This window comes from Oryctolagus cuniculus, chromosome 4 (genome assembly GCF_964237555.1).
Source record: "Oryctolagus cuniculus chromosome 4, mOryCun1.1, whole genome shotgun sequence".
Lineage (NCBI taxonomy): Eukaryota > Metazoa > Chordata > Mammalia > Lagomorpha > Leporidae > Oryctolagus > Oryctolagus cuniculus.
The window spans coordinates 55,314,277-55,333,134 of record NC_091435.1 but is presented as its reverse complement, the minus strand read 5'-3'; the positions used below and the strand labels follow the sequence as shown (position 1 = coordinate 55,333,134).

The 18,858-nt window shown below is 41.9% G+C and overlaps 1 protein-coding gene across 31 annotated transcripts in view; it reads left to right on the top strand.

Moving 5' to 3' along the window:
• ABI3BP (ABI family member 3 binding protein) overlaps positions 1 to 18,858 on the top strand; it is a 285,033-nt gene that overhangs the window by 264,869 nt on the left and 1,306 nt on the right. For all 31 annotated transcript variants that reach the window (XM_070072004.1, XM_051819140.2, XM_017347142.3 and 28 more), the window contains 5 exons: positions 2,088 to 2,196; positions 14,635 to 14,714; positions 15,429 to 15,458; positions 16,036 to 16,197; positions 18,064 to 18,186. In XM_070072004.1, the coding sequence (XP_069928105.1) occupies positions 2,088 to 2,196; positions 14,635 to 14,714; positions 15,429 to 15,458; positions 16,036 to 16,197; positions 18,064 to 18,186 (504 nt within the window). The remainder of the gene's footprint in view (positions 1 to 2,087; positions 2,197 to 14,634; positions 14,715 to 15,428; positions 15,459 to 16,035; positions 16,198 to 18,063; positions 18,187 to 18,858) is intronic.

The window sequence follows — 18,858 nt, the reverse complement described above, 5'->3', positions numbered from 1 at the left end:
ATACATTACATTTTTAGTACTCTGTTCGTTACCAAAGATCAAGGAAAACATATGGTATTTGTTGTTTTTGGACTGGCTTATTTCTGTAAGTATAATGGTTTCCAGTTGCATCCATTTTGTTGCAAAATACAGGATTTCAGGTTTTTTTAACCACTGCATAGTACTCCATAATGTATGTATACTATAATTTCTTTATCCAGTCCTCAGTTGATGACATCTGGGTTGATTCCATGTATTACCTATGGTGAATTGAGCTGCAATTAACATGGGGTTACAGATCACTCTTATATGCTGATTTCGTTTCCCTGAGGTAAATTCCCAGAAGTAGGATGGCTGGGTCATATGGTGTCTCTGTTTTCAGCTTTCTAAGCTATCTCCATACCATCTTCCACAGAGGCTATACTATGTTTACATTCCCACCAACAGTGGAGTAGGGTACCCTTTTCCCCCATGTCCTCACCAGCATTTATTGTTTGTTGATTTCTGTGTGTGAGCCATTCTAACTGGGGCAAGGTAAAACCTCATTATGGTTTGGATTTGCATTTCCCTGATGAGCAATTTTTAGGGCTCCAGGCTGGACTCACACCAGGCTCCCCCTCTGGCTATACCACCAGTGACATGGGCTGCTGCATTCTGCTCTCTTCTCAATTTCCAAAGCTGGCGCTTCCTCCAGCTCTGGGTTGTGGGGGTCCTGTGTTGTGTCCAGGTTCATGGCTGCATGTTCATGCCTTCTAGGCTGACCCACTGTGTCCCTCTTCCTTCTGTAGATTTTCTACTGTAGATTTTGCTACAGCTCTCCTCTGGGAATGCCCTTCCTCCGCAATCTTTGCTACTATTTTCCCCTAGCTTAAAGCAATATGTCGGCTGGCGCCGCGGCTCACTAGGCTAATCCTCCGCCTTGCGGCGCTGGCACACTGGGTTCTAGTCCCGATCGGGGAGCCGGATTCTGTCCCAGTTGCCCCTCTTCCAGGCCAGCTCTCTGCTGTGGCCAGGGAGTGCAGTGGAGGATGGCCCAAGTGCTTGGGCCCTGCACCCGCATGGGAGACCAGGATAAGTACCTGGCTCCTGCCATCGGATCAGCGCGGTGCACCAGCCGCAGTGCGCCGGCCGTGGTGGCCATTGGAGGGTGAACCAACGGCAAAGGAAGACCTTTCTCTCTGTCTCTCTGTCTCACTGTCCACTCTGCCTGTCAAAAAAAAAAAAAAAAAAAAAAGGCAATATGTCCTTTCCCTGTTCCGTCATCTTGAGGAATTAAGGTGATGCTGGCCTCATAGAAGGAGTTTGAGAGGGTTCCCTCCCTTTCAATTGTTTTGAATAGCTTGAGAAGAATAGGAATTAGTTCTTTAAAAGTCTGGTAGAATTCAGCAGTAAAGCCACCCAGTCCTTGGTTAACTGTTACTTGCAACTATGTTTGAAACTCACTTTTTTTTGTAATAATACCTCATCTGCAGTGGCCTCTTCCCCACTCTGTGGTAAAGCAACATGGGGTAGGAAACACAGCTTCTTCTCAAGCACCATTAACCATCCAGTGCTTTCCCCAAACTCGGCTTCCCAGTGGTGACGAACTGTCTCACCAACCTAGCAAAATCATGGCCTGTGAACCCACAGCAACTGCAGGAAGGCCGTCCATCTTCACCAGCTACCAACCTGCCACTGCTCTATTTCAAGGACATCAGAAATAGCCAATGAGAAGCTCCCAAAATGCTTTGGGGACTTTGGTCATCTGGTGACTACTAAACTCATCTGGAAATTGCTAATGTATGAGGGTACTTCAAAAAGTTTGTGGAAAACAACATTTTGCTGCAATTTTTTTTGGAATTGCTGCATACAAGAGGTCTTAAAAAGTCATAGAAAGGTACACACAAAAACATCAACAATAGCAACAACTGGATTTAAACATTTTGCACCAAAATATACATGTCTTATAATTCCATTTTTATGAACACTTTTAAATACCTTCATACAAGATCAGATTGTCTCCACAACTATGATCTCACTTGCTCACTTTTAAAATCTGAGCAGTTACTTGTGCTACTAATCAGCTGGGACATAAAGACAAGTATCTGTTGGCTGTTTTCTGTTTTCAGAATATGAAGTAATATCCAGAGAAAATGGATCAATCAGTGGGAAGAACAAGTCCGTTCAAATTACAAATCAGACTTTCTCCACAGTAGAAAATCTGAAACCAGATACAAGGTAAGCTATCCATGCCATTTCAGAATTCTTCCTGAGAAAAAGTCATAATCTAAGAAATAAATTATATCACCTTTATCTCAAAGAGGGGTATGCCTACTTCGTGTTTGTATACGTGGCACTAAATACTTCTGGATTCATATTTTGAACATACGCACATTATTGGTGGGGACTGAAGAGGACAGCTGCAACAGAAAACTCGGCACTAAGTGTTGATACTAAATACCGAAACTCAGAGAGGGAAAGCAGTGGAGCAGAGGCGGCTGGTGCCTGCACGTGCTCAACCCCATTGGAAGCTCCAGGGCATTCAGCTGTCTGCTGGAAAGGGGAGGGCAAAGGGCAAAGAAATGGAAGCCATGGGACCATAGTGAAAGCTTTTAAAGTTAATGAAAATGCTGCAGACTTGTCTCAGACACAGCAATCCTTTGTTGTTTTGATTGTGGATAAAATGAGAAGAGCGTTTCGACAATAGAGGTGTGTATTTTTAGCAATGTGTTATAATGAACGATTTTTCAAAGTATCCATTATTCCACTTTGATAATAGGTCATTCATATTGCTGTATAGTCTTTTGATTCCTCCTTCAAATATTTTACCAGTTTATTTTATTATCTAAGGAAAAATAAGGGCTTTCGACATTGCTAGAGTTGTAGGAGAGAAGTTCTAAAAGGAGGTTTCTTTTGTATTTTTTTGTAAGTTTCACTTAGGACTTTCAGTGTCATCAACTGACTGAGTGGACTTGGGTATCAATAGTGAGGTCAGTTTTGGCTCTGACTAGGGAAGCTCTCCTTTCTAATCTTTTTAGGGAAAAAGAAACATCTAACTCGCTGAAAATGGTGTGCTGTATTTAAACTTCAGTCCTATACTGCAAAAATAACACTTCTTCCACAAGGTGTGGGGTTTTTTTCTTTAAGTTTCTCTATTTTGAGCTGTAACATGGAAAATTTTGGAACCACTAACTTCCTTATAAGATTGAAATTAGCCAAAATAAGCATATATTTCAGGAAAGGCCCACACGATGATCTTGGTACTGTTTTCTTAACAAGATTGAGAGAAAGCCTACTTATACTATAATGTATTTTAAAGAAAGAGAAAAATGTGATCTAATTTGGACTTTTTAATAGGTGAATTTGTACTTGGATGTTTTTCCTCTTCAGTTTCCTGCTTTTTATTCCAGTTAATAAAAAGTGATCTGGGTTGTACAATATGTTCACTGGACAACATCCAATTTCTAGATGTTCATTGTGTTCCTTTTCTGAATCAGGCTGTCCTCAAATTCTCTTACAGTGCACCTATTAGCTCACCATCAGAACGTAAACTAGTTATTCCAGAAACATTTTAAGCTCGATTCGTCTCTGAAAAGGTCTGTGTTTCTGTGCAGATAAGATTTATTAAGTGCCAGGGATGTGCTCCGTGGTGTGCTTGGTGCTGTGGCCGCCCCCGCACTGGCAGCTGGAAGGGAGGCAGCTGCCAGCCCAGCATTCTACACAAAGTGGGGAGAGCGTGGGTAGAAGTGTGCTCAAGGCGCTGCAGGAGCCCAGGATGGGTGGCAGCCACAAAGTCTGGAGAAGGGAGCAAGATCGCCCAGGAAAAGGGCGCTTGGGTTGAGCCATGAGGGCTGGGAGGGATGAAGGGAGCCCGGCGACTGGGGGACGGGAAGGGAATGCCAGAGAGAACAGCGCCTGAGTGCACTGAAGCCCGAGGCGGCACGTTGTGTGCAGTCAATGACTGGCTGTTTTCCCCAGCGTGCATGGTAAAAAGTGACTGGAGGAGGAGGAAGCCAAGAGTGGAAACCCGGTCAGGGAGGACCTGGTAAGCCAGGTCAGGAAATGGGGTGACCCAGAAGGGTATGACCGAGGGCTGGCACTCTTTCAGTTTTCATCCTTGAGCTAATTGTAATGAGCAACAGTTGCTAGAATAAATGTCGCAGCATTTTGTTACTGTCTTTGCAGGAGTGCCATGTGGGCATCTGACCAGATTGGTGAAGTCAGTGAGGGAGAATAAACTATCCTTGGGCTGAGCTCCATTTCTGTCTGTAGTCCCAGGTCGTGGGGTTCCTTTGTAGCATCTGGTTGGCATGGTTTCAGGACTTGGGCTAAATGTTTCTGGAGTGGCCTCAGACTGAAAAGACAGCACAGGTTCTTTTTTTCTCCTCCTTTAGGTGGTGTGTCCTTCCCTCTTGGGTCCATCATCAGTGGGCTTTAACCTTGGCATGAATTTGACACCTCTCCATGTATCTACAAGTAGTTCATTTGATGCTGTTTTTAGAGTTTGGAATGATCGAATGGAATCCATTAGGATATCAAGATCATTATTTTTCATATAGAAACTGAGTATTCTTTGCCCGAAATAGTTGGGACCAGCGGAGTTTTTCAGATTTGGGAATATCTGCATAGACTTTGCTGGCTGAATATCCCTGATCCAAAACACCCAAAATATGAAGTACCTTGAAATCTAAAACTCTTTTTTAAAAATGTTTTCAATTTATTTGTTTGAGAGGCAGGAAGACACGCAGACAAAGTGAGCTTCCATCTACTGGTTCTCTCCCCAAATGCCTGCAACAGCTGAGACTTGTCCAGGCTCAAGCTGAGAGCCAAGAACCCAGTTCAGCTCTCCCACCTGAGTGGCAGGGACACAGCTACTTAAGCCATCACTTGCTGCCTCCCAGAGTCTGCATTAGCAGGAAGCTTGAATCGAGAGGAAAGCCAGGATTCAAACCCAGACACTCCTATATGGGTTGCAGGTATCCCAACCTGACATCTTAACCAGTAGGCCAAATCTTTAGAGGTTTCATGTTGGCACTCAAGAATTTCAGATGTTCAGAATAGGAATGCTCAACCTGTTTATGCATCATGATTTTAAATCAATAGTTTGAAGTAAATATTTTCCAATGGATGAAAATAGAAAACATGTACACAAAGACGTTCTGATGAAAACTGTTTAGTCTACAATTTCTGAAACTTGGTGGTGGTCCCATAGCTCAGTAGGTCCCAGTCCCCAGCGAGGCTGCACGTGCATTCTGCCTCTGTCTTAACAAGCGTGTCAGAGATGAATGGGCAAAAATGTTTTGAGCTGAAATATTAAAATGATGTGTTGAAGTCCCTATTAGACAAAATACTGGGTTAAGGAAGAATAAAGCAAAGTAAATTATTCACTTAATTTGAGATTTCTGAAGCCTAGAAGTACCTACACAATGACAACTAACACTCATGAGTGCGAAGATCCTAAAAGAGCAGACCAAACGTAGGGCTCACACCAAGGCCCAGGATTCAGAAGGAGGATGAGTGCCGCATGGAATACTGAGGCTGGAATAGAGAGGAAGCCTGCACAGGATGCAGCACCAGGTGTTTTTTATTAGCGACAAAGAAGAGCTCTTAGTCCTAGTCTAATGCTTGGAGGAAACTTTGAACAAAATATATAGCAAAATTGAATTTCTAAAGCAGGCAAATTTTGAGTTATAGCACTTAAAATCCCCCCATAAGGATCTGGAATTCTCTACTGAATAATTGGAAGATAATGACTTCTAAAAGAATTTTAACTCTTTTCCAGTGCTAGAGGAGTCATGGAAATAATTTCTTGAAGGAACATTTTCCGTCACTTTTTCTGACTAAAAAACATGAGGTCTAAAAACAGACGATAATTACTGTCCACTCTTTACATACCTGCATGGGTGGAGTACAGCTTGAGGTTGGATCTTTTCACTCAGGAGAACCAAGGAAGATTATGGATCAATGGTGATTTCCTTGTGAAATTCTAAATGGTCTCACAGTAACCAGAAACAAAAAATATGCCCTCCTTTTCCTTCTCACAGTGAATGCCAACCTTCTGCCCATTTGTGTACCTTAGCAAGGGTTTATCTACTCTGCAGAAGCTCAAAAGCCTCCCGTAGTAAGGGACCATCCCGCTGATGGGAGCTTGGTTCTGCACCTGGCATTTGATGTCCCTGTCTAAACAGAGCAGAGCTGCACGGCTGCCCTGGGGTACCTGTGTACAGCTCCAAAGTGGCACACGGGTGCCCTCCCCAGCCCAGGCCTGTGGCTCCTGCTACTGCAGGAGGCTGTGGTCATATGTGTGAACAGAGAAGGCAGATCATTGTGGGGGAACCATAGCCGTTAGTCAAGTGATACAAAAGAGATGTGTTAACTCAAGTAAATTGTGTCTTTTTCTTTGGAGGGTCCCTCTCACACCAAATACAATGTAGGGATGCTAGCATCCAGCTGAATCAGTATCCACTAGCCCACTCCACAATACTTGTCTCCCATTGATTCCCCCACAAAACCTTTCCTGTTCTAGGATTACCCAAGAACATCAGTTCTCTATCTCTTTAGGCAGTGTTGGTTCTTACTGAGCTAAAAGGAAAGAAACTAAGAAAACCTTTTCCTAGCTGGAGCAAACCGCTCTGTCTGCAAAAATTACTATGATTATTCCTAGCTCCGTGAAAAGGATTGCTGAAGCATGTTTTAGTAAGTCTTACACCACTGCCTATGGGAACAGGAAGTGAGGATTAGCGGGTCTCTTAAGTCTCTTCCGGCTCTAAAAAGATAAAATAATACAATGACCCAAGCCATGCATGAAGTCAATGAGAGAACTAGAACTGAAGATAAAACTAAAACCCAGATCCCTGAAGTCTGCTTCCAGATTGTTTTTAGCACAAATTTTGATAATCCCTTGATGGGCCCACTTCTTCCTGATTAGTTGCAGTATGGACAGATACAATCATTGCACACTAAAAAAGTTCCAATGAGCCTGCTTCCCTCTTCACTTTACTGACAAATTGAAAAATCCACTGCATGTGCCAGACTTAACATGTGGGCCAGCAATTTCCTTTGGAAAATGTACTCTGGTAATTAAGATAAATCAAATTCACTTAATCTGCTCAAGTACTTTTATTGACCTCTGTGGCTTGGGAGGAGTTTGGAGAACACGTCTTCCTACCCGTGTCCTATAGCTGGCAGCAATGGCAGTTTGAGATTATTATTTATGTTATTTGATTTAATAAAGTGCTGGCACTGAGGTTAGCTGGAATAGAGGCAGCAACTGCTTATGAGCTGTAAATCGGGCTGGATGAAGCCAGCATGTGGAATAGCCATTCCATCCTTTTCAGAGTGCTTTCTGTAAGATCAGGTCTCCGCAGGGTCTGCGTTAACTTTGTAATGTCTCTCTTCATGGGCTTTGTAGAAAGGAGTAACATAGGCTGCCAAAGCATGAGGCATTTTATTTAGTTTTATTCAAGCTGTGGGTAACAGAAGACCAATTCCTTCCTTGTTAAGAAAGAAATTGATGTCTCAGTTTAGCAACTGTTCATTGAAGAAAGCGACCACTCTATAAGAACATGGAGTTCCACTAGTCTATAAAGAGAACAGTTCTTCCTCTCACATCACCGTATAATTTTTATTACTTTCTTTGAATTCCTTGGTATCTAAGGAAGGGATGGAAGAACACTACAGCAGGCCTACAGTTTGAAGTACAGCCCTAATTGAATTTCTGTGTCCCCCACAGAAATGGGCAACACAAGAAGCATCCCCTGGGGCACAGCAGGCAGCTCATCCAGCTCATTGCCTGCCATTCTTCCCTCTGTCCCTGCTTCAGGTGCGGCTTGGCCTGGAGCTGGCCACTACTTTGTCCCCTTGCTCCCATCTGCACTCCCAGGCCTGCACAGTGAGTGCATGTACCAGGCATCCAGAAATGCCTGACTCCTGAGATGTCCCTGCAGATGCACGCATTCCAACTGATTGGTTCCATTTCCTTTCATTTTCCCAGGGCACCTTACTCTTTTTTTCTTGCTTTGCTTTTCCATTTCTCTCACTCCGACTGAAACCGCCTGTATGAGGCTCAAGTATTTCATTCAAGACCACACTAGGGGCAAACTCAGCAAGCCAAACAACTCAAACCAACAAACAACTACAGGGCAGCCCTTCATAAAAAGCAGCTTGAGGTTTATGAGGCTTTTTTTTTTTAAAAGGTTTATTTATTTGAAATAAAGGCAGAGTTGTAGAGAGGGAGAGACAGAGATCTTCCATCCATGGCTTCACGCCCTAAATGGCCACAACAGTCAAGGCTGGGCCAAAGTGAAGCCACGAGCTTCATCTAGGTCTTCCACACGGGTGAAGATCTGCTTTCCCAGGCGCATTAGCAGGGAGCTGGATCAGAAGTGGAGCAGCCAGGACTGGAACCAGCATTCATATGGAATACTGGCATCACAGGCAACGGCTTAACCTACTACACTAGAACGCTGGCCCCATTTATGGGGCCTTTGATAGTAAAACCAATTTCATAAACCAGTAAGGAATATATAACTAAAAAGCTGATCAAATAATGAAAACTAAAATTTGGCTCTGTATTTTAGGAATAAAGGGAAAAGTTTATAGGCAGCAACAAAAGGGTCTTCCCTAGCCAGACTCCAAGGTTACTCATGAAGCTGTTACCACCTCTCCCAACACTGAAGAGATCCCTCGAGATGTTACTCTGCAGATTGAGGGTTCCATTTCCTGACCATTTGACTCATGAGCCACAGGTGGCTTTCTGAAACCCTAGTTTTCCACTTTTAAATTAGTTGATGTATGTTTGAATTCTTATGCTAATTTTCACAGTTTTTCTCAAACTCTACCTTCTACCCTCTCCTCCAGCATAATGCTTTAGTTTTCTGCACTCAACAAAATCCTATAGAACTTTTATTTGCTTAGTTTATGAAGCTACTTTGATAGTGGGCATAAAGATTTATCTGCTAAATTTTAATTTTCCCAATAACCCACTGGCTATATCCTTATAACAACCATGAAGCAAGTATGTGAGCACTGAAGAAATGTACCTCGAGAATTCTTCAGCACTGTCTGTCAAATTCCCTAACAGAAACCTCTTTAAAAAAATATATATCTATGAAGTGCCTTCAAAAAAGTTCCTGGAAATGCATATTATGAAAAAACTATGCATGGATTAAAGGGCCTTACACCAAAATAAATGCAAAATTATTTCCATTCTTCCATGAACTCTTTGAAGTACTTATATAAAAGTACTAGAAAATATTTATAATCATTTGTATGTCAAACACTTGGTTTACACATGAATTAACTCATTTATTGCTTATAAAAACCTCAGTTTTATACCCTTGTGAGGTTATAATTAAGAGTATTCTCATGGGACCAGCACTGTGGCATAGAAGGTTAAGCCTGTGCCTACAGTGCCTGCATCCCATATGGGCGCTGGTTCAAGTCCTGGCTGTTCTGCTTGGGACTCATCTACTTGCTAATGCATCTGGAAAAGCAGCAAAAGATGGACTAAGTACCTGGGCCCCTGAACCCACATGTGAGACCCGGAAGAAGCTCCTGGCTTTGGCCTGACTCAGCCCTGGCTGTTGCGGCCACTTGAGTAGTGAACTAGCAAATGGAAAATCTCTCTCACGCTTTCCCTCTCCCTCTTCCCCCGTCCTCCTTCCCTCCCCCTCCTTCTCTCTCTCTTTTTTTTTTTTTTTCTTGGACAGGCAGAGTTAGACAGTGAGAGAGAGAGAGAAAGGTTTTCCTTCCGTTGGTTCACCCCTCAAATGGCGCTGTGCCGATCCGAAGCCAGGAGCCAGCTGCTTCCTCCTGGTCTCCCATGCGGGTGCAGGGCCCAAGCACTTGGGCCATCTTTCACTGCCTTCCCGGGCCACAGCAGAGAGCTGGACTGGAAGAGGAGCAACCGGGACAGAATCCGGTGCCCCGACCGGGACTAGAACCCAGAGTGCTGGCGCCGCAGATTAGCCTAGTGAGCTGCGGCGCCGGCCTCTGTATTTCTTTCAAATAGATTTTTTTTTAAAACGTCCTCATAAATTGTATTATTATCCTCATTTGTTATGAGGAAATCAAGGCTCAGAGAAGTTAAATACTTTACCTTAAAATCTCTATATTAGTTGAGTAGAGAACTCATCTGTCATTCTAAATGCTGGATTATGCTCTATCCTGTTAAAGAAGTACAGGATTGTTTTTTGGGGGGATACACATCTACCAAGGTAGCATGAGGCATGGCATTCTTGTGTGAAGTGTTAACTTAAGTGGCTTGTCACCCATGGGTTCCAAATGTTTGACTGCAGTTGTCACCTGAACAACATTCCATGTATAGATAGATACAGTAGGTCTTACAAATGTTTTTTTAATTTTCAACTTTATCATAAATGTGTACAAGATCTTGAAATGCAAATACTTATACTATATAGGCAGTTTCTTCCTTATTCCTAAATTCCCTCTTCCAGAGGCATTTTGTATTATTTGTTAATTAAATCCAGACTTCTAAATTGATCACTTCTAAAAATCACCAGTCATCCCTTATGTTTGTTTGTTTATTTTTTGGCAAAAAGAAACTCTTCTGGAATCCCACACCTTTTGTCTCTGTGTTGAATCCCTTAGGTTTTGTCTCTCATGTCTTTTAATTCTGTTTTCTACGTCACTTTGTGGCATTTCTTGAGAAAAAGCTTTATGACAGATGGCATTATTGAGTCCTTGCATGTTTTACGATGTCTGTTTTACTTTGACACTATTGTTTAGCTGCATGTAGATAACAGGATAAAATGTAGACTTTTGATGATATCATCCCATTATTCCCTAACTTCCAGTGCTGCTGTCCAGAAGTCAATGTCATTCTGATTCTGAATCCTTTGAATAGAATCTATTTGCTCAGTTCTTAGGACTTCATCTTTACTTCCCAGTACTCTAAAATCTTTATATATATCTATACTATATATAGTATATATATAGTGTGAGGGGCCAGCACTGTGGCATAGTAAGCTAAGCCTCCACCTGTGCCACGGTTTGTGTCCTGGCTTCTCTTCCAATCTAGTTCTCTGCTATGGCCTGGGAAAGCCCTAGAAGATAGCCCAAGTGCTTGGGCCCCTGCGTGGCAGACCTAGAAGCTCCTGTCTCCTGGCTTTGGATTGGCTCAGCTCTGGCCATGTAGGGAGTGAACCAGCGGATGGAAGAACTTTCTCTCCCCACTCCCAACTCTCAAATAAAATCTTAAAAACATATCTATTTGAAAGGCAGTTACAGAGGGAGAGAAAGAAATATCTTTCATCTACTGGTTCACTCCCCAAATGGCTACAACATTCAGGCCTGGGCCAGACCAAAAATAGCCTGGAACTCCAAATACTTCAGCTATCTTCCACTACCTTGCCAGATACGTTAGCAGGGAGCTGGATTGGAAGTGGAGCAGATTGGAACCAGCAGCCATATGGGATGCCGGCATTGCAGGAAGTGGTTTAACCCACTGTGTCACAATGCCTGCCCCTGAAATCTTTTTAAATAATTTACTTACTTGGAAGGCAAAGTGCCAAAGACAAGCAGATAGAGACAGAGAGATGGAAATCTTCCATCCACTGGTTCACTCCCCAAAAGGTCACAACAGCCAGGTCTGGGCCAAAACCGGGAGCCAAGAACACCATCCTGGGGTCTTCCACATGGGAGACAGAGGCCCAAGTACTTGAGCCATCCTTCACTGCCTTCATAGGCACATTAGCATGAAGCTAGATCAGAACAGCTGGAACTCAAACTTGCACTTTGATATGGGATCGTGGGCTTAGCCCACTGTGCCACAGTACAGGCTCCTGTACTCTGAAACTTTGTAGCTTGTGACTTTAGTTGTCTTTTTTTCATTTTGCTGGACATAGAAGAATTCTATCTCTCAAAACTCATTGAGTTCTGGGAATTTTCTTGGATAATTTTCTGCTTTCTTTTCTCCCTTCTCTGTTCTCAATTTCCGACTAATTGGGTCCTATATTCTCTAGAACAATCTCCACTCTTAATTCCTTTGTTTTTCCTGAGTTTTTGATCCACTATTTGGAAAATGTCTTCAACTTTACCTTCCAAAATTTCTACCTACAGCATTGTATTTTTTATTTCAAGTAACATTGTTTTCTGAACTCTAAAGAGAGCATCCTATACTCATTTCTTATGTACAGTCAGTATTTTAGAAATTACTTTTAGCCTATAGTGTCACTTTGTGACAGAGTGTGCTTCTTGGGAAAGACTTTGCCACAACTATTTTTTGTTAACTTAGGACTTAATCAGACCACGCCCCGAAGTATCTTTCAGTTTTCATGTTAATTAAACTTGTTTTATCTTTTTGAGTTTCGAAAAACTTGTCAAGTGTCATAAAATGTTGGCAAAAAACAGAAATAAGTAGCTTATGAATATCTGTGGCCTTGCTACAAACAGAGCTTAACTGTAAATAACTTCAAAATAGACAAGGATATAATTCCAACAATCAGACTTGGCCAAAGCACAGGGCTTTTGGCAAAAATGGATGTGGAATGCACTCCCATTTGAGTCACAGTCCAGATGCCTTGGATTTCTTTTGTTTTTCCACTTTAGGCTCACTATAATTTTTTGTGTTTTGTTTTGTTTTGTTTTGTTTTTTGTTTTTTGTTTTTTTTTTGCTGGTCTTGTTGTTAGGCCGCTTAGCAAGAATTTAATCTCAGGAACCATTGGAAACATCCATGTGTGTGTTATTTATTTAAATAAGCGATGTGTTTTTATATCTTTCTTCTCTTATTGCAAGTAACAGTGGCACCTTTTGTCATTTGAATTCTCATTAGAAACTCTATAAGGAAGGGCAAGTTTTATACCACCTATCCCACTTTGGAAGTTTGGAAAAACAGTAAATTCTACAATGTTTATAAACCTCATTGTTCTCAACAGAAAATCAGAATATTACTTTAAGGAGTTTTGTGCGTGTTGTTATTTACTTATGTATGTTGAATAATGTACCTGATACCCAGCTAACACTCAAAGTGGTTGCCATTAACACTAGAATCGTGTTATTAGATTCCAGCAGTTTAATGCAAGGCCTCCATGATCAAGAAACTGGCTCTCTGAGCTCCAGGAAGTCCACTTTTTTCATCCTTGACTTAGTACCATCTGTACCAAACTGTTATCCTCTGCTTTTTACTTTCTGATAAAATACCTATCCTTTGTGTGTTCTTCCTTCTTACTTACAATGTTCTCAAAGATGGAGTCTCTGCCAAAAGCCCTGTATAAATCCAGGACTTTCACAATCCTATCAGCTGGCTAAGGTTGGTTTTAAATTTAGTTTGCAGGTAAATCTGCTGCTGAAAGTCACTTTGAAGTTCGTGCAAATGCCAAACTGTTTTACTGCTTGGGTTTCTTAAAAGGATCTGGTCTGCTTACACATTTTATGCAAAAATATGTCAAACCCTGTCCACTAACCTTATGAATAAATCTTAACAGAATCAGTTATTTAAATTCCAAAAGATGCGGGTTTTCTTGTTTTATTTTTTTTTTCTTTTTTGGACAAAGTTAGTGAGAGAGAAAGGCCTTTCTTTTCCGTTGGTTTACCCCAAAATGGCTGCTACGGCCAGCGCGCTGCACCGATCCGAAGCCAGGAGCCAGGTGCCCCCTCCTGGTCTCCCAAGCAGGTGCAGGGCCCAAGGACCTGGGCCATCCTCCACTGCACTCCCAGGCCACACCAGAGTGCTGGATTGGATGAGGAGCAAACGAGACAGAATCGGCGCCCCAACCAGGACTAGAACCTGGGGTGCCGGCACCGCAGGCGGAGGATTAGCCTAGTGAGCAGCAGGGGCCAAAGTTATTTAAATTCCAAAAGATGTGGGTTTTCTTGTTTTATCTTTTAAAAACAGAAGGCTAAGGGCCTGGCTGATATGAATCTGGCTTATCATGGCACAAAAACATCTCAGTATCGTGCTTATACTCTTCACAAGGCAACACTACCATGTCCGTTTTCTGGACGTTATGGCTTCCTGTGAGCCACAGCAAACCCAAGTTCCAGGAGATAAAACCATGAAGTCCTTGCAAACAAATAAGTAGAGCAAAAACTCTTCATGTGTATTTGTTCCCATAGCTTAAGAGTCTAGTAGCTTTCAAAATTTGGTGAACAAAGGACTCACCTGGGGAACTTATTATAAATTCTACTTTAACTCTTGGAAGTTTGTTCAGTAGCTAGGGTAGGGATAAATCGACATTTTAGACAAACATTCCTCATGGTCTTCTTATCATAATTGTGACATAGGTAGTTCAAACACTACACTAAGGAAAATGTCCTAATTCCATAATTAAACTCAAGAGTTGAAATAAAAGGAAATAAAAAGAAAGCTTTCCACTTCTTTCTCAGGGAAGAAAGACATCTGGAGAAGACTTGATGCTCCTTGTTGCTAGAATTAGCTTGGGTCCACCACATACCTCTTTCCTTTCTATGTTGTCCATTAACAACATTGTTATTTTTGCTAATTTGGTGTTTTTAAAAAGCCAACCACCTTTTTTTTTAATCAATCCATTTATTAGATAAAACATTAGACAAGCTGTTTCAAAACATTTTTCTCTCATCACTAGATTTCTAGAACAAATATTACCATTCACTGTCATCATAATTTCAAAACAGAATCAGGGGGATTGTTGCTTCCTACCCAAGAATATAATTATTTTTTAATTTCCCCCAAACAGCTATGAGTTCCAGGTGAAACCCAAAAACCCGCTTGGTGAAGGCCCTGCCAGCAACACAGTGGCATTCAGTACTGAATCAGGTAATCTCATCACAGGAATTCCCAACAGGGAGGCAGAGGGCCACATCAGAGCTTGTTAGAAACCTAGCTAAATGCTCAATAGTTTTTGAATTTCTAAATAGTCCTCCATAGATGAACACACCCTCAAAAATACCACTTACACTTTTCCTCACTTTTCTTGCTGTCGGAAAAAAGGACAGTTAAAAAAAATCATAATCTGTACTAAAAAAATGTATGATTGTTCTTGTATGCCTTGAATAGAAGTCAGCATCAGAGGACACCCAAAAAGGAAACTGATACGATTGCTTTTATAAGCAGTTATAAAATGTTCTAGGTAGACCTCTCAAACCCTGTACATGTGTACACAGAGCATTATTATTTGCTTAACCTTTATATAATAACTGGAGTTCAAGGCATCTTGGTAATCTGACCATGGGTAGTTTTTGTATGAAACTTCAAGAGGACGCTTTTGAATTTGAAGTAAAAGCAGAACAGCAACCAAGGCTCCTAACTACTCAAAACCTAGGAAGCAGTTACAGCTGAGTATCTGGAAGACTATTCAATCAAGAACAATTTCCAAAAACAATTCCAAACTCAGTCTTTAGCAAAAGTGTACTATTTTACAAGTAAGATTTCTTAACAGCTGAATGCATTCATCTTAACCACCACACCACTGGAATGTTGAGATTTTACCTCGTAATGTCTGACTTCTGTTGTTTGCTTATTTCTCCACAGCCGACCCAAGAGTAAGCGAGCCAGTTTCTGGTAAGTAGCTGCCTAAATGGGAACACAACTAGATGATTTTCTAAACAGATGCCATTAAGCAGGCATGGTGGAATTTGAATCACGATTGCACTGTTCTCTCCCTTTCATCCTCTGTCAGACACGAATGTTTAACACACTGAGAGCTAGCTTGTTCTTGAATAAGATGGGTAATTTGAAGTTTACTTTTACTCATGCACTAAGCCATCTCAAATCGTTTCATGATTAAATCAAGATATAGCATCTTCACTTTTACTGTTAGTAGTAAGTCACATTAAATCAGCTGTTGAAATTTTCTAATATACTTATAAAAAAGAAACCTAAGTTTGTTTCTAAAGGGCACTGTCCACATCTAGCACTGCAAAGGCTTTCCACATGCCCTGAGATCTACCTCATATGGACAAAACTGATTTTGCAGTTTACTTATTTAAAACTTCATAATATTTTTGGTTCCCATATATAGTATTGGAAAAAAGTAGGTGTCAGCAAGTTGACAATTTTGCAAATTTTTTTAAAAAGTTTTTAGAACAGCTCTTTAGTACTTCTGAGTCAGATACTCAACTATGTTTTCCTCATGCAGCAGGAAGAGATGCAATCTGGACTGAAAGGCCCTTTAATTCAGACTCTTACTCAGAATGTAAAGGCAAACAGTATGTCAAAAGGACGTGGTATAAAAAATTTGTAGGAGTGCAGTTGTGCAACTCTCTCAGATACAAGATTTACCTGAGCGACTCCCTCACAGGTAAGTAGGGTTTACCAGGTTTGCTTTGAGCCTTTATCTTCAGGGAATGTTTTATAATAATCTATAACTTGACCTTTTCTTAGAAACTTCCAAGCACCAAGGGTAATGTAAACACAAATTTTCCTCTCAGCAAGACTTTACTGAAATTGGTACTGTCCTAGAAACGATGTTTTAAGACATGTTATTAGAAAGCAAGTAACAGAAATGAAATTTGCAGCAAATTTCATGGCAAAATTAAGTACAGAGGCACCACGACATTCAAGTTCAATTTTGTCACCCAAGAAAAGCCTACTGATAGGCCGGCGCCGTGGCTCAATAGGCTAATCCTCCACCTTGCGGCGCCGGCACACCGGGTTCTAGTCCCGGTCGGGGCGCCGGATTCTGTCCCGGTTGCCCCTCTTCCAGGCCAGCTCTCTGCTATGGCCAGGGAGTGCAGTGGAGGATGGCCCAGGTGCTTGGGCCCTGCACCCCATGGGAGACCAGGAAAAGCACCTGGATCCTGGCTCCTGCCATCGGATCAGCGCGGTGCGCCGGCTGCAGCGGCGGCCATTGGAGGGTGAACCAACGGCAAAGGAAGACCTTTCTCTCTGTCTCTCACTGTCCACTCTGCCTGTCAAAAAAATAAAAAAATAAAAAAAAAAAAAAAAGCCTACTGATAATATGAATCTAACAATAATAATCATGCAAGGATTAGGACAGCTATAAGATGCCAGAAGGGTTTTAACTCCTGGCTCCACAGCCGATAAGGTTGTAATATCCTATATTCATACAATAAAAAATTTAACAAATATATATGCCTGGGCCCAAAAAGAAAGGTAGATATTTGATGTCATTCAGCAGATATTGTCTATCTGCTTGGTGCCAGAAGTGGTGTGTTAGGGCCAGAGAATCACACCAGACACCTTCGTGCTTTCATGGCTTACCTCTCCTTACCTTCTTAGCAGGGAGAGACAAATGTATTTACCTGTAAATGAACAAGAATTTCTTACAGGGCCGGCGCCACAGCTCAATAGGCTAATCCTCCGCCTGCAGCACCGGCACACTGGGTTCTAGTCCTGGTCGGGGCGCTGGATTCTGTCCCGGTTGCCCCTCTTCTAGTCCAGCTCTCTGCTATGGCCCGGGAGTGCAGTGGAGGATGGCCCAAGTGCTTGGGCCCTGCACCCGCATGGGAGACCAGAAGTACCTGGCTCCTGCCTTCAGATCAGCGCAGTGCGCCGGTTGCAGTGACCATTGGAGGGTGAAGATCTTTCTCTCTGTCTATCCACTCTGTCAAAAAAAAAAAAAGTATTACCTGACTTGCATTTTTATTTATTTTTAAAGATTTATTAATTTGAAAGAATTAGAATGCATGAGCGAGCTTCCATCTGCTGGCTCACTCCTCAAATGGCCACAATGTCCAGGGCTGGGACTGGCCGAAACCAGGAGCTTCTTCTGGGTTTCCCACGTGGGTGGCAGGGGCCCAAGAACTTAGGCCATCTTCTGCTGTCTTTCCCAGGCCATTAGCAGGAGCTGAATAGGAAGTGGAGCGGCTGGGATATGAACAACTTGCACATATCATCACAAGCGGCAACGTTACTAGCTACACCCCAACACCAGCCCTCTACTTGCATTCTTTAAAAATGACTAACTTCTGAGAAGTGGAGGGGATAAAGACCATAGATAAGCAAGAGTGAAATCAGGGACAGCAGTTGGGAGACTATTCCACGGTTCAGTCAAAAAACACACTGGTGACTTCAACTAGGTGGATTTGGAGAAAAAACAAACACGCAAGAACAAGAAAGATAATTCTGTGAGAATTTGATTCAGAACTGTCACATGTCACAGAATGCGGCATTTTATTGTCCTTTTCGTTTCTGGTTCCCTCAGGAAAGTTTTATAACATTGGTGATCAGAGGGGCCACGGAGAAGACCACTGCCAGTTTGTGGATTCATTTTTAGATGGGCGCACAGGCCAGCAGCTCACTTCTGACCAGTTACCCACCAAAGAAGGTATGGTTACTGATCCTCCTCGTAAGCAAAAGGCCTTCACAGATTAACACAGAAGGAAAAATAAATTAAGCTGAGGAAAACTGCTTTATAAAGAACTGCATAAACTAAAGTCTTCATTTGTTTCTAGCTAATTGGAGCCTATCTGTAAGTTACTCAACTCAAACAGAGCTGAGGGAAATTACACAGATGTTCAGTGAGTTCTACTTGGAGAACATCTGAATTTGCAGAGAGTTATAAAATATCACATTTAAATTATTTTTGCATTACTGAGCATACTGCATTACTTTTAACTCAATTTTTTTTAATAAGTAATTGTACAGATATCATTAGAATAATTCTGGAAAATGAGTAATCCCTGTGACTTGCTAAAGACACATTAGTACTATGCTGCAAAATGAGGCCTCAAGGACTGAAAATGCACTTAATAACTGTCTGAAGAGTGTACGTATTACTCAGAAGTAACTAGGGAGTTCTTTAGACTTTCCAGTAACAAATTTTTTCATTGGCACTTAAGTCACCTTTTTTTAAGATCTGTGAATGTACTGGTTGCTGCTTTAAACTACTGGCAGACACTACCAGCCCTCGCACTCCTGACTTGCTAAGGCAAAGGTCAGCCAACAACTTTTCACATCCCATGACTTCAGTCAAACTACCTCAGGAAGGAGCCCCGGG